The 16,182-nt window shown below is 39.3% G+C and overlaps 1 protein-coding gene across 1 annotated transcript in view; it reads left to right on the top strand.

The window, feature by feature from the left end:
* OTOGL (otogelin like) overlaps nucleotides 1-16,182 on the top strand; it is a 168,976-nt gene that overhangs the window by 133,279 nt on the left and 19,515 nt on the right. The window contains exons 42-48 of the mRNA XM_040233978.1: nucleotides 5,444-5,585; nucleotides 8,108-8,293; nucleotides 9,700-9,912; nucleotides 10,287-10,391; nucleotides 13,351-13,458; nucleotides 15,134-15,235; nucleotides 16,065-16,169. Of these exons, the coding sequence (XP_040089912.1) occupies nucleotides 5,444-5,585; nucleotides 8,108-8,293; nucleotides 9,700-9,912; nucleotides 10,287-10,391; nucleotides 13,351-13,458; nucleotides 15,134-15,235; nucleotides 16,065-16,169 (961 nt within the window). The remainder of the gene's footprint in view (nucleotides 1-5,443; nucleotides 5,586-8,107; nucleotides 8,294-9,699; nucleotides 9,913-10,286; nucleotides 10,392-13,350; nucleotides 13,459-15,133; nucleotides 15,236-16,064; nucleotides 16,170-16,182) is intronic.

The following is a 16,182-nucleotide window of genomic DNA, read 5'->3' as shown; positions in this document are numbered from 1 at the left end:
TCCTGAGATACAAAGGTGAGTAAGACCCTCTCCTTGCTCTCAAAAAGTCTAGAAGGAAGGCAAGTCCATGAACAGATTCATCACAATATACACTGTGGAGATGAATAGGAGCCCACATTAGAAGACTTCCCGGAGTTTCAGACATTTGAATTATTTGGAAGGATGTTTGCCAGGAGAGAAGAGGGAGGAAGGGAGACCGAGGCAGAGAAAACAGTATGACAGCAGCTGGGTTGCTAGAAATGACTGTGTTAGGAAAACACTGAAATAGCTTAATGCAAGACTACGGGGAGGAGTCTGGGAAGGAGAGCGAGTGAACTGTCAAAGCAGAAGGACTTCACTCTGCAGGATCTTCCGTGCTCCTCCACTGACTGCGGATGCCATAGATCTCAGCCTGTCCTATGAGTTTCCTGAGGGAAAAGACAAAGGATGTGAAGTCATGGTATAAAAATGGTGCATCTTTTTCTGGGGCTTCAGTTTTACTCAGAGATCTGCAGGCAAATACATTTTAAATGTTGATGTTTTAAAGTGCACGCGTATAAAAATGAAAAAAATTGCAAATAATTTTAAACTCATTTCAGTGCCATTGTAATCTATCTTTTTAAAGCATAACAACTTTCAAAAATTGCTTTTTTAACTGGGAACGTATAAGATTGATTTTTAAATCAGGAGACTTTTCAGCTTGACTATTCAAGGTGTAGTGAAGCAACCCAGGGTATCATTTAATCTGTGATAGTTCCAGCTTTCCCTACAGATCATCCCAGTGAATTTGATGGCGAAAGAAGGGGTACTGTTTATTTAGTTTTCCTACTTCTAATATTCATCCTCGTTTGCAAATGTCCACATAGTAGGCAGATGATCTTTTGAAAATGGAGACAGGATTGGATTATTTCCCTACCTAAAATCCTTTGGGGTCTTTCACTTACTCTTAGAATTCATTCTTAACTTCTTATCAGGGCTTATAATTTCCTTTGTGCTTGGCCTGCCTGCTTTTCCAGCTTCCTCTTGTGCTACACTTTTCTGGTTGTCTAAGGTCCAGGCATTTCAGTCTCCTTTCAACTGTTTCACTATTTCAGGATTTTCCTGCGCGTGGGCTTTTATGCCTGCAGTGTCCTAAGCTGGAACACTGCCCTCCTCTGACCTCTTTCAGCTTGCTGACTCCTCTTGGTTCTATATATAGGCTTTAACTATGAGATCCACAAGAACAGGTCTGTTTTAGTCACCTTTATATTACTTATGCATAGTAGGGTGCCTGACATATAGTTAGGTGCCCAAGAAATTGTGGAAGGATGCAATGGATGATTGGAGGATACAGGAGAATCAGCTTTTGTGGGTTTAGTAGAGAAAGGATATAATTTTTTTATATTGGGCAAATTAAGTCATGTGGGACTTTAAGGCTAAAATACCCAGAAAAAAAAAAACTGAAGCTATTCTAGATCTCAAAAGAGACTAGTTGAATCCAGAGATCAGATTTGGGGAGTTATTAGTATAGGGAGTTTCTAGAATAACAATAACTCATGTGTGATGTGCCAGGCTCTGCTCTGAACCCTTTCCATATATTAGCTCACAGCAGTCTTAAGTACTAGTAGGTTTTTTAAAATTAACTCTATTTAACTTATGAAGAAACTGAGGTGAAGATGTAAATGCCCAAGATGGTGGTAGAAACCTGGGAAATGGATGCGCCCAGGAAGAGCATTTGTAGTGAGTAGACAGGGCTATGGAAGAAAGTGTTAAGTCGCTCAGCCGTGTCTGACTCTTTGCAACCCCGTGGACTGTAGCCCGCCAGGAGCCTTTGTCCATGGGATTCTCCAGGCAAGAATACTGGAGTGGGTTGCCATTTCCTCCTCCAGGGGACTCTTCCTGACCGAGGGATCAAACTCACATCCCCCACACTGCATGGAAGAAAGGGTCTAGACAAACATTCAGAATGAGGCAGGAAGAGGAGACAATGAACAGACAAAAAGGCCCTGGAGTGTGGTGCTGTGAAAGTCAAAGGAGAGGGTCAAGAAACGGGGGGCGTGCATGCCTCATAGGCCTCTGAGAGGTTGAGGAGGGTTTACAGTATCAGTGTTCCCTGGATTTGGCAATTAGGGGGACTCTTGATGATCAAAGCAAGTATTCCATGCAAAATGAAATGGTTGGAAACTGACAAGATTCAATAGTTGAGACTAAAAAGGAGGTAATGTCTCAGTTTTTATAGATATGGGCTTTGGAGAAGAAATAATGGGATATGAAATACATATTTTTACCTGATACTTTGCCCTGTCCAAATGGAGCATCTGGATGTAGATGCTCAGTATGTTTGCTGAATAAATGAGTAGAAAATAATGGAGTAAATATTGTTACAAGTTACATTATTTAGATTTCAGGTAGCTCTAGATCAAAATGAAACATAATCTGTAGAAAAAAATGAGTTCCTAATTAAGTTGAGACATGATAAATTATGCAAATTGTTTGACCAATGTTCAATATTAATCCACAATTTTTGGAGAAGCTTTTATAATCTCATTTAAAGAGCAATGCCATCTAAGAAAACTGTGAAAAAAAAGTGAAAGTGTTAGTCACTCAGTTCCGTCCAACTTTTTGCAACACCATGAATTGTAGCCTGCCCTGCTCCTCTGTCCATAGATTTCTCCAAGCAAGAATATAGGAGTGGGTAGCCATTCCTTTCCCCGGGGAATCTTCCTGACACAGGGATTGAACTCGGGTCTCTTGCATTGCAGGTCGATTCTCTACTGTGTGAGCCAACAGGGAAGAAAGCTGTTGGAGCTTTTATCTGTAGTGGATCAAAGTCTTTTTCAGTATATAAAAAAGAGGATTATAATCCAAAATGTAATATCAGAAATAGATTTTTGCTAGGACAACATACTCTATTTCTTTTCCATCTTTGTAAAATAAGTTTATGTAGATTAGTACAGACAATATTTGGGGTTTCCCAGGTGGCACTAATGGTAAAGAACCCACCTGCCAGTACAGAAGACATAAGAGGCATGGGTTCAATCACTGGATCAGGAAGATTCCCTGGAGGAGGGCATGGCAACCCACTCCAGTATCCTTTCCTGGAGAATCCCATGGACAGAGGAGCCTGGTAGGCTACAGTCCCTAGGTCTCAAAGAGTCAGACATGACTGAAGCAACTTAGCATGCACAGATAACAATTATCTTATCTAAACTGTGTGTTTAAACAATTATAAATTCACAAGTGATATCTAATATTATGAAACTTTAAAGATCTAAGGTCAAAGAGGAACTGTTATGAATATTGACTTGCTACTACCTTTTGATTTTCCAAACAGTTTTAGTCTTGGAGAATCAAAAATCAATCTAGCCTAGGGCCTTCAGTTCAGTTCAGTTCAGTCGCTCAGTCATGTCTGACTCTTTACAACCCCATGGACGACAGCACGCAAGGCTTTCCTGTCCATCACCAATTCCTGGAGCCTACTCCAACTCATGTGCGTCATGTCGGTGATGCCATGCAACAGTCTCATTTTCTATTGTTCCCTTCTCCTCCTGCCCTCAATCTTTCCCAGCATCAGGGTCTTTTCCAATGAGTCAGTTCTTCTCATCAGGTGGCCAAAGTGTTGGAGTTTCAGCTTCAGCATCAGCCCTTCCAATGAATATTCAGGACTGATTTCCTTTAGGATTGACTGGTTGGATCTCCTTGCAGTCCAAGGGACTCTCAAGAGTCTTCTCCAACACCACAGTTCAAAAGCATCAATTCTTCTGATCTCAGCTTTCTTTATAGTCCAATTCTCACATACATACGTGACTAATGGAAAAACCAAGGCTTTGACTAGATGGACATTTGTTGGTAAAGTACTGTCTCTGCTTTTTAATATGCTGTCTAGGTTGGTCACAGCTTTTCTTCCAAGTAACAAGCATCTTTTAATTTCATGGCTGCAGTCACCATCTGCAGTGATTTTGGAGCCCAAAAAATAAAGTCTCTCATTGTTTTCATTGTTGCCCCATCTATTTGCCATGAGATGATGGGACCAGATGCCATGATCTTAGTTTTCTGAATGTTGAGTTTTAAGCCTGCTTTTTCACTCTCCTCTTTCACTTTCAGCAAGAGGGTCTTTGGTTCTTCTTCTGCCATAGTGTGGTGTCATCTGCATATCTGAGGTTATTGATATTTCTCCCAGCAATCTTGATTCCAGCTTGTGCTTTATTCAGCTCAGGGTTCCTCATGATGTACTCTGCATATAAGTTAAATAAGCAGGGTGACAATATACAGCCTTGACATACTCCTTTTCCTATTTGGAACAAGTCTGTAGTTCCATGTCAAGTTCTAACTGTTGCTTCTTGACTTGCACAAAGATTTCTCAGGAGACAGGTAAGGTGGTTTGGTATTCCCATCTCTTTCAGAATTTTCCATAGTTTGTTGTGATCCACACAGCCAAAGGCTTTGGTATAGTCAATACAGCAGAAGTAGATGCTTTTCTGGAACTCTGTGGCATGTTCAATGATCCAACAGATGTTGACAATTTGATCTCTGGTTTCTCTGCATTTTCTAAATCCAGCTTGAACATCTCAAAGTTCACGGTTCATGTAATGTTGAAGCTTGGCTTGGAGAATTTTGAGCATTACTTTGCTAGTGTGTGAGATGAATGCAATTGTGTGGTAGTTTGAGCATTCTTTGGCATTGCCTTTCCTTGGGATTGGAATGAAAGCTGATCTTTTCCAGTCCTGTGGCCACTGCTGAGTTTTCCAAATTTGTTGGCATATTGAGTGCAACACTTTCACAGCATCATCTTTCAGGATTTGAAGTAGCTCAACTGGAATTTCATCACCTCCACTAGCTTTGTTCGTAGTGATGCTTCCTAAGGCCCACTTGACTTCACATTCCAGGATATCTGGCTCTAGGTGATTGATCACACCATCATGGTTATCTGGGTCATAAAGATCTTTTTTGTATAGTTCTTCTGTGTGTTCTTGCCACCTCTTCTTAATATCTTCTGCTTCTATTAGGTCCATACCATTTGCCTTTATTGAGCCCATCTTTGCATGAAATGTTCCCTTGGTATCTCTAATTTTCTTGAAGAGATCTCTAGTCTTTCCCACTTAATTGTTTTCCTCTATTTCTTTGCATTGATCACTGAGGAAGGTTTTCTTATCTCTCTTTGCTATTCTTTGGAACTCTGCATTCAAATGGGTATATCTTTCTTTTTCTCTTTTGCCTTTAGCTTCTCTTCTTTTCTGAGCTATTTGTAAAGCCTCCTCAGTATACCATTTTGTTTTTTGCATTTCTTTTTCTTGGGGATGGTGTTGATCACTACCTCATGTACAATGCCATGAACCTCTATCCATAGTTCTTCAGGCACTCTGTCTATCAGATATAATCCCTTGAATCTATTTGTCACTTCCACTGTATAATCATAAGGGATTTGATTTAGGTCATCAGATACATAAAATAACATAACTTATTCCAGGGCATAATGTGTCTCTAGGTTTCACCACAAGACTTTTGTGAAAAGATGTGGATCAATTATACCTATTTTTGGAACTATGAATGTGATGCCCTTTCTGCATATGTGGCTGTATGCAACAAGTTTGACATTTGTATTCCATGGAGAACACCTGATTACTGCTGTAAGTACACTGCAAACTGTATTTTCCAATAATCCAACATTTCAGTTTTTTTGCATTCACATCTTTCTTTTTATTTTCATCATAAAATAATTTTGTAAGAATAAAATGAATGTAAATGTAACCTATAGTTAAAGGTCATCGCTCCCCCTTCAGCAACTTCTATTTTTATCCTGGTATAAATTTAAAGTAAGGGAGAGGGTCAAGAAGGTGGAGTAGCAAGACCCTGAATTCCCCTCCTCCAAAAGACATAGCAAAATTACAATTACTTGTAATTGTACAGATGAACAGATGTACAGATGAACTATTTATACAACTGACCTGAAGACTAGTAGAAAAGATATTTCACAGATAAAGAGATAAAGAACGACACCAGAATGGGTGGGAGAGGCAGAGATATAGTATAGTCAGGACCCACACCCCTTGGTCTGTGACCCACACACAGACGGTATACACAATTGTAGACCTCCTTCCTAAGAGGTGAGAAGTCTAAAGCCCCACATTGGCCTCCCCAGCCTAGAAGTTCTGCACCAGGAAGACGAGACCCCACAACTTCTGGCTTTGAAAACCAGTAGGGCTTATGCTTGAGAAAGCTGGAGAGCTATAGGAGATAGAGACTCTGCCCTCAAAGGAAATGCACAAAATCGCCTGTGCTCCCAATCCCAGAGCAGAGGAAGTAGTTTGAAAGGACCCTGGGGAGGAACGACTTGCTGATGTTGGAGAGCCTCCAGGAGAGGCAGGAGGCACCTAGGACTCCCCTGGGGGTAGAGATGCTGACAGCATCCATTTTGGGAGCTGATTCTGTGATCACACTGGCACTGGCAAAAGACTGTTTTGGAATCCTCCCCTCGTCTGTCAGTTCCAAAAGCTTATCTGCCCTCCTGTGAGCCAGACCCGGCTTCAAGCCTTTCAGGATCTGCAGACAGCCATGCAGGAAGCCTGCCCCAGCCTGCAGTGTCCCGCAGACACTGTGGCATTGCAGCCTCCTGGCCAAGGGCCAGCCTGGCCTACCAGGGCACCCACAGTAGTTGGCGCTGCCACAGCTGAGGCGTGCACACAGGCTATGCAGGGGGCACTCCTAGAGCTCTAAAGACCAGAGAGAAGTGTGCCCTAATAACAAAACCAGAAAAAGACACCAAAGAAAAGAAAATTACAGGTCAATATCATTGATGAACATAGATACAAAAGCCCTCAACAAAACAGTAGCAAACTGAATTCAACAAAACGTTAAAAGAATCAAAGAATCATGCATTCTGATGAAAAGATTTACCCCTAGGGATGCCAGTGATGGTTCAATATCTGCAATCAATCATTGTGATAAGCCACATTACCCAACTGAAGAGTAAAAATCATCTCAATAGTTTTTTAAAAAAGAGCTTTTGACAAAATTCAACTTCCACTGATGATAAAACTCTCTCAACAAGCTGGGTACAGAGGGAACATAGCTCAACATAATAAAGACCATATTTGACAAAACTACAGCCAGCACCATACTCAACAATGAAACATTGTCATCTCCCGCCTCCCCAAGTAGAATAAAATACATAGAAAACGAATATATTGGAGACTCTAGTTACATGACTCCACTTGGGAAATAAAGCAGCTCCTGGTGAGCTCGCTCCAGGCCTCTCCTCTCCTCACAGCCCCAGCTGGTGTAGTTCAGTTGCTCAGTCATGTCTGACTCTTTGTGACCCCCTGGACTGCAGCACAGCAGGCTTCCCTGTTCATCACCAACTCCAGGAGCTTGCTCAAACTCATGTCCATCCAGTAGGTGATGCCATCCAACCATCTTGTCCTCTGTTGTCCCCTTCTCCTCCTGCCTTCAGTTTTCCCCAGGATCAGGGTATTTCCCCCCAGAGGTAATCACTATTCAAGAGTGGGGTTGCTTGATTCATTGGGAACTTATGACATCTTCAATATCACTAGATTGTGAAAATTTTCTCCGCTAATATCTTACTGGTTTACACCCCCGCCATCTGCATGTTCATTTTTTTTGTATGACTTTTTAAGATCATGTAAAAGCAACATGAATTCTCTGAAACATCACTTAGAAACTGCTCAGCAACAGTAGTTTCTTTTGACAGTGAAGGATTAAGCCTAAATATGTGGCATTTTTCTTTTTTAGGACTTGGTTGAGTTGCATAGTTAAAACATATTTCTGTGCTTATTCCGAGTGGACTGTTGGACTTCCTCCCACTGCACAGAGCAGTAATTTCATAATAGTTGACTCTATATTTATGCCAACCAAACTTGGGCTGCCTGTTGGTATCATTTATTTGATATAAGGCAGATGAACTTTCCCTATTGTAACATAATACTAGCTGGACACCTGGAAGATGCTCAGAAATACTCATTGATTATTTTGTTTCTAATTTATGGTTACATAATACTGAAAAATGGATTTGGAAGAGGCTGAAAGTGTGCAAAAATTTACTTTCAGAGAGAACACTGACATTTCTTCCTCTTACTAGAATTCCAGTAGGTCACTTTCATCATTAGCAAATTCTGTCCTCGGTTATTCATAGCTCTGACTTGTCCAGAGGGGAAGGAATATCAACCCTGTGTGCGACCTTGCGAAGCAAGAACATGTCTGAACAGATGGTTCTATTGGCATTCTTCATGTTTGAATTTAAGAGAAGACTGTGTGTGCAAAAATGGAACCATTCTTCACAGGCCAGATTCAACTCGATGTATTCCAGAGAAAGAATGTGGTAAGCAGAAAAGCAAAAACAACACCTTAGGGAACCAGGAAATAAACAAATAAGACTTTTTTAAAATCTTGGAGGAATGTGCTGAAAGGATTAATCAAAGTTCGCCCAAGTGTTGGAAAGGAAACAAGTATGTTGTTTGACTGTAATATGATTTCAATCAAAGTTGCCAAAATTAGGGGCTTCAGTGGTAATATGTTTGATTTCTACTTATGCCTATAATAACTGGAAAAGAGTATGGCAAATTAAGAATGAAGAGAATAGTATGTGCACTGAATTGAAATTCTAGTTATTTCATGTGTTAATGATTCTGCTTTACATGAGCCTGAAATTGTGCATCTGCAAAATGTGAAAGTAATAGGACTTATACCACAAGGTTAGTGTGAGGATACACACAAAAATAGACAATTTGCAACAGTGCCTAAAGAAAAATAAGCACTCAAGAAGTTTCAGAAAGTGTTAGTATCTGGGAGAAAACATCGGGTATTTCTGCTTCCATTTTCAACCCATTTTGACACATAGTCTCCATGGTGGTTGTGGATTTGAAAAAGTGCAAAATTGAGAAAATTGCCATACAGCACTTTTTATCTATCACAGGGATCTTTGTTATAGTCAGAAGTAAAGATACTAATGAAAGGGGAAGGCAAGTAGAAGCAAAATGCATATATAGTTTCAGAAACAAGTTTGTATCTGCCATTGAGAAAATATTTGTGGAAGGATTTGAGAATACACAGGCATGCTCATATTTGTTTTTAGGGACCCGAGAGATTGGTTTGGTAGTAAATAAAGAAAAGTCCATTGGAAGCTTGGAATATGGTGGTCATTTCATTTATCCTTATTATCCTTAAAGAACTACTAGAGGGCTATATTTGTCATTAAGTAAAATGTTCATAATAAAATGAACAGAGTCATTAAACAATATTTGCTTGACTGGCTACTTTTCACATTTAGATTTTAAAGCTGGAATCTTTTGAATTTTGCTATGACAAACATGTTAATGTGAGGTAGAGACTACCTTGTTTTCTAATACTACTCAGTTTTTATAGTTATATTTTAAAACTAATTTAAATTTATGTTACTGAGTTTGTTTAAGCTAAATAAATTGTACTAGCAAGACTTAAAATGAATACAAAATAATTAGCAGATCATCTTATTTATAGAAGAGGTCATGCAAATTTACAGACAGTTAGCTGTAGAAGGGAAAAATATTTTCCATGGACTACAAAAAGTTCATTAAAGAAAAAATGTAAGCTAGTAGTTGATGAACAAAAGGAAGCTGCAAAAAGGTAGATAACATGACAGGTTATCTGTGCCCCTGGACCAAGTCACAGTCTGAAATCAAAACATCGCAGCTTGATTTATTTTCATGCCCAAGTTCTAAGCGATATAACATTGACTGTCTTTTTAAGCATGCACTGATCATGAAGACCAGCCTCGAACTGCTGGTGAAGTTTGGAATGGGGGCATTGACGAATGTGCCCTGTACAAATGTTTCGCGAATGGAAGCATTATTCCCATAGAACCTGACTGTGATGAACAGCCCTCGCCAATTTGTGAACGAGAAGCTGAAGTTGTCCTGGGCTTCGTTGATAGGTGGACCTGCTGTTCAAAGGAAGTTTGCAGTATGTATGCAGGCTGAAGCCTTACAGTCTATTAATGCCACCAAACATGTTGATATTCTTTGAGAAAAAACAGGGCATGTATGATGCTTGGTGTTAAAAAAAAAAATGTACCGGGTTAAAGTAACTATTGCCATGAATGTCACTTACACTTTCTCAAAGCAACTTTTACCACATTATAGTTTTGTTGATTTTGCAAACAGACCTGCAAAACTCTAGCTATTATAATTAATAACATTCTGAAAGACATGACAAGATAAAGGGTCTGTAATTGCAGTGTAAAAACATGCATATTGAGAATCCTTTTCCTTCTTTAAGTTAGAACCTCAGGATTTTAGTTGTGTATACAGTTTTTTTATATTTCTGATTATTTCCAGGATGTGACATGACTTTGTGTGAAACTGCCATTCCAACATGTACAAATAGTCAAAAACTGGTTGTTGGCCATAGCCCCTTTTCTTGCTGTCCACAGTACCAATGTGGTGAGTAATGAACTAGGAAAAGTGAGATTCATTGTTCATTCAGAGTAGTGGATTAGATTCTCATTTTTGTGTCTACAAAAAAATTTATCAAACAGATCGTTTGCAGAACTGTCTTGCTAAAGGTAGTTTTTCTTTTAAACCTATGACTTCTTTGTAAATATGTATATTATGAACTTTAATTATATTTATTATATAGATTATATGTATATATAATTAGTTCATATTAATGATCTTAATTTTAGTAGAAATATGTATTTTCAGTGTATACATTTGTATGTTTTAAATATAAAAAATATTACTTATATATTTTTGCTGAGATTTTATAGCAGTTTATATACACATATATATGCAAATACATACATGCATATAGATGATTAATCATGTCAGTTCAGTCAGTTCAGTCGCTCAGTCATGTCCGACTCTTTGCGACCCCATGAATCGCAGCACGCCAGGCCTCCCTGTCCATCACCGACTCCCGGAGTTCACTCTGACTCACATCCATCGAGTCAGTGATGCCATCCAGCCATCTCATCCTCTGTCGTCCACTTCTCCTCCTGCCCCCAATCCCTCCCAGCATCAGAGTCTTTTCCAATGAGTCAACTCTTCGCATGAGGTGGCCAAAGTACTGGAGTTTCAGCTTTAGCATCATTCCTTCCAAAGAACACCCATGGCTGATCTCCTTCAGAATGGACTGGTTGGATCTCCTTGCAGTCCAAGGGACTCTCAAGAGTCTTCTCCAACACCACAGTTCAAACGCATCAATTCTTCAGCACTCAGCCTTCTTCACAGTCCAACTCTCACATCCATACATGACCACAGGAAAAACCATAGCCTTGACTAGACAGACCTTAGTCGGCAAAGTAATGTCTCTGCTTTCAAATATGCTAAGTTGGTCATAACTTTTCTTCCAAGGAGTAAGCGTCTTTTAATTTCCTGGCTGCAATCACCATCTGCAGTGATTTTGGAGCCCCAAAAATAATGCTGACACTGTTTCCACTGTTTCCCCATCTATTTCCCATGAAGTGATGGGACCAGATGCCATGATCTTTGTTTTCTGAATGTTGAGCTTTAAGCCAACTTTTTCACTCTCCTCTTTCACTTTCATCAAGAGGCTTTTTAGTTCCTCTTCACTTTCTGCCATAAGGGTGGTATCATTTGCATATCTGAGGTTATTGATATTTCTCCTGGCAATCTTGATTCCAGCTTGTGTTTCTTCCAGTCCAGCATTTCTCATGATGTACTCTGCAAAGAAGTTAAATAAGCAGGGTGACAATATACAGCCTTGATGTACTCCTTTTCCTCTTTGGAACCAGTCTGTTGTTCCATGTACGGTTCTAACTGTTGCTTCCTGACCTGCATACAGGTTTCTCAAGAGGCAGGTCAGGTGGTCTGGTATGCCCATCTCTTTCAGAATTTTTCACAATTTATTGTGATGCACACAGTCAAAGGCTTTGGCATAGTCAATAAAGCAGAAATAGATGTTTTTCTGGAACTCTCTTGCTTTTTCGATGATCCAGCAGATGTTGGCAATTTGATCTCTGGTTCCTCTGCCTTTTCTAAATCCAGCTTGAACATCAGCAAGTTCACGGTTCACGTATTGCTGAAGCCTGGCTTGGAGAATTTTGAGCATTACTTTACTAGCATGTGAGATGAGTGCAATTGTGTGGTAGTTTGAGCATTCTTTGGCATTGCCTTTCTTTGGGATTGGAATGAAAACTGACCTTTTCCAGTCCTGTGGCCACTGCTGAGTTTTCCCAATTTCCTGGCATACTGATGGCAGCACTTTCACAGCGTCATCTTTCAGGATTTGAAATAGCTCAGTTGGAATTCCATCACCTCCACTAGCTTTGTTTGTAGTGATGCTTTCTAAGGCCCACTTGACTTCACATTCCAGGATGTCTGGCTCTAGATGAGTGATCACACCATTGTGATTATCCGGGTCATGAAGCTCTTTTTTGTACAGTTCTTCCGTGTATTCTTACCACCTCTTCTTAATATCTTCTGCTTCTGTTAGGTCCATACCATTTCTGTCCTTTATCGAGCCCATCTTTGCATGAAATGTTCCCTTGGTATCTCTAATTTTCTTGAAGAGATCTCTAGTCTTTCCCACTTAATTGTTTTCCTCTATTTCTTTGCATTGATCATTGAAGGCTTTCTTATCTCTCCTTGCTATTCTTTCCTTATATCTTATATCTATTATCTATCTATCTATATATCTTATATCTATCTATTCTTATATCTTTCCTTTTCTCCTTTGCTTTTCACTTCTCTTCTTTTCACAGCTATTTGGAAGGCCTCCCCAGACAGCCATTTTGCTTTTTTGCATTTCTTTTCCATGGGGATGGTCTTGATCCTTGTCTCCTGTACAATGTCATGAACTTCAGTCCATAGTTCATCAGGGACTCTATCTATCAGATCTAGGCCCTTAAATCTATTTCTCACTTCCACTGTATAATCATAAGGGATTTGATTTAGGTCATACCTGAATGGTCTAGTGGTTTTCCCTACTTTCTTCAATTTAAGTCTGAATTTGGTAATAGGGAGTTCATGATCTGAGCCACAGTCAGCTCCTGGTCTTGTTTTTGTTGTCTGTATAGAGCTTCTCCATCTTTGGCTGCAAAGAATATAATAATCTGATTTCGGTGTTGACCATCTGGTGATGTCCATGTATAGAGTCTTCTCTTGTGTTGTTGGAAGACGGTGTTTGCTATGACCAGTGATTAATCATGTATATATGATTATGATAAAGTATATATATATTTTAAATGTCTATTAACATATATTTTTATGTAAAATACTTATTTTTTATATTAATAACCTGCTATTGCCTATATATTTCTTCAAAGATTAAGATTTTTTATTTGAACTAATTATTACTAAATTCAAAGAGAAATGAACCACACTATTTCATTTATTCATCTTACTCTATATAAATTTCCAAGTATCTTTGTTTTTGCAGAATGTGACCCATTCAAATGCCCCCAAATTTCAATACCAGAATGCAGAGAAGATCAATTCATGATTCAGGTTCAAGAGGAGGAGACTTGCTGCTTTTCTCCTCTCTGTGGTAAGTGTTTTGTGAGATGGTTTCTTGGAAGAAGAGGTAAGATCAAAGGAAAATCTCTTATTTGCTGTGATTTTCATGGAACTCATGGTAACCAATATTCTGCCAATATACTCATAAAATTCAACTAAATTAGAGTGGTAGGGAAAAAAAAGGATATAGCATTTTAAATGATTATTGACAATTTTTACAGTTGGTACTACTTTTCCCTATTGACAGAGACTCTGTATATAAGTCAAAACCTAATCAAAGATAATATAATCAATTTAAAAATAAAGCCAGCACATAGTTCTTTTTAGAGAAAAAATTTAGTCCTGACTTTCCTAAAGAACTAAGTGAATAAAGGGCTCTACTAAGCAGAGTAACTCTTTAAAACTTCATCTGCTATATAGGATATGTACGGGATGTGTAAGCACAATGATCTCGAAAAAGAAATGAAAGGTGTCTAGAAAATGACTATATTTGTTGCTGTATAATCTGTCTGGTGAACTGGACTTTCAAAACTAAACAGTTCTCTCTTTGCCATTCCGTTGGGGAATTATCATATCAAAGACTGGTGATGAATGTAGGTTTCAGATAAACCCATGTCGATCACAGCACTTCTTTGTGTATAATTTAAGTTTCTTTGACTGCAATGGCAACAGCTGATTGATTCTGCATAGCCTGCTGCTGCTGCTGCTGCTAAGTCGCTTCAGTCGTGTCCGACTCTGTACGACCCCATAGACAGCAGCCCACCAGGTTCCTCCGTCCCTGAGATTCTCCAGGCAAGAACACTGGAGTGGGTTGCCATTTCCTTCTCCAATGCATGAAAGTAAAAAGTGAAAGTGAAGTTGCTCAGTTGTATTTGACCCTTAGCGACCCCATGGACTGCAGCCTACCAGGCTCCTCTGTCCATGGGATTCTCTAGGCAAGAAGTACTGGAGTGGGTTGCCATTGCCTTTTCTTCATAGCCTATACACAACCAATTATTGGGAGAATTGGGGGATCAAGATTTTGTAGGATTGAGATGAAGTAGAACAGCCAAACTCTGGGAAGGAGAGAAACCAGCTTCTCTAGGTGGCAGTCACCAATGATTGAGTCAGCCACATCCATTTATTTCCTGTCTCAATGTGCCTCTATGACTCAAATGCTATAGAAAGATATTCTGACTCATGTAAAGTGGGTTTTTCCTACACAAAGACTGATAAGTGTGAGGCACCTTTATTAAGAGTCACTCCAAGACTGTGTGGGTGGGGCATTTCCTCAAATTCATTGAGAGTTATTATCAAAGTTAGAAGAAGGATACTAAGAGTTCAGAAGAACATGTGCCTACTATATTGTTCATTCATAAATTGGAGTAATCAAGAGTAGTGAATTAAGAAAATTTAAGTAAATCAATGGCATTTTGATCCTAGTAAGAACAAATAACTCCTGAAATCTCAATGTCCTATACTTCTGGTAAGATGGTTCTTTATATCATTGTGCTTGGGAAAGTATAAAATAATACATTCAGATAATATTGTTTTTATGACCAAATAAGGAGATCTGTTTTTTAAATCCTTATTTTCTTTGTTTCCTGTTTTGTTTTATATAATGTATTTTATTTTGATTTTATATGTGTACTGTGTACAGTCATTTGAACGTATAACTAGTTTGTTTTTAGCTCAACCATGACTTTGCCTTTTTGTTTCATCTTTAGTGTGCAAACCTTGTACTGAACCTGTTCCACTGTGTACTGATGGAGAATTTCTCACTGTGGATCTTACTACTACACACTTCTGTTGTCCTCAGTATTACTGTGGTAAATATATTTTAATTAATTACAAATATTTAGATATGTTTGGCATTTAAGAAGTCCAGCACCTCTTTTAAAAAATTTTTTAAGGCTAATTTTTATTTATTTGATTTATTTAGTCTTGGCTGCACTTGGTCTTCATTGCTACCTGCAGGCTTTCTCTAGTTGTGGCGAGCAAGGGCTGCCCTTCACTACAGTGCTCAGGCTTCCCATTGGGGTGCCTTCTCCTGTTACAGAGCTTGGACTGTAGGCATGCAGACTACATTCGTTGTGGCGCATGGGATCTCGAGTGTGGGCTCAGTAGCTGTGACGCTCAGGCTTAGTTGCCCAAGGGCATATGGGATCTTCTCAGACCAGGCATCAAACCCGTGTCCCCTGCATTGTCAGGAAGATTCTAAACCACGGATCACCAGGGAAGCCTCAGGCCAGTGCATGTTAGTCGTATGGTTATATCAGACCTTAGTTGATTTCTAGCATATTAAATATAGAGTGCTTCTTGGACAATTTTGTTACCTGCCCAAAAAAGATTAGCTATGACATTTCTCCTCATCCTAGACTTTCTAGATTTCCAAGTGATTCCATACCCTTTTCACTTCTGTTCTCTTCTTGCCCCCGCTGCCATTTCTCAGGGCTCTTGACCAAAAGAGCATGTCCTAGCTGTACTACTATCTGCTAGTGAGTCCTTTCTTCTGTCCTTATCGACACATTGCAACTGGGTGGTGGGTGGTCAGCTCTGGGGAGATCCCAGTATATCAGTAATGGCAGTGAATGATAGCTAGTGAAAACCAGCAATTAAATGAAGTTAATCTTTACTCATGTTATTTTTTTAATTTAGTGTGTGAGCCAAATCTTTGTCCTATGCCTCTATTCAACTGTGCAGAAGATATGACTCTTGTGAAAGAAAATGTATCTGGTCAATGTTGTCCAACATGGCGTTGTGGTAACTAATTTTT

This window comes from Oryx dammah, unplaced genomic scaffold, assembly GCF_014754425.2.
Source record: "Oryx dammah isolate SB20612 unplaced genomic scaffold, SCBI_Odam_1.1 HiC_scaffold_29, whole genome shotgun sequence".
NCBI classification, from domain to species: Eukaryota; Metazoa; Chordata; class Mammalia; order Artiodactyla; family Bovidae; genus Oryx; species Oryx dammah.
Note: the sequence above shows the minus strand (reverse complement) of the source record. Positions and strands in the feature narration are given on the sequence as shown.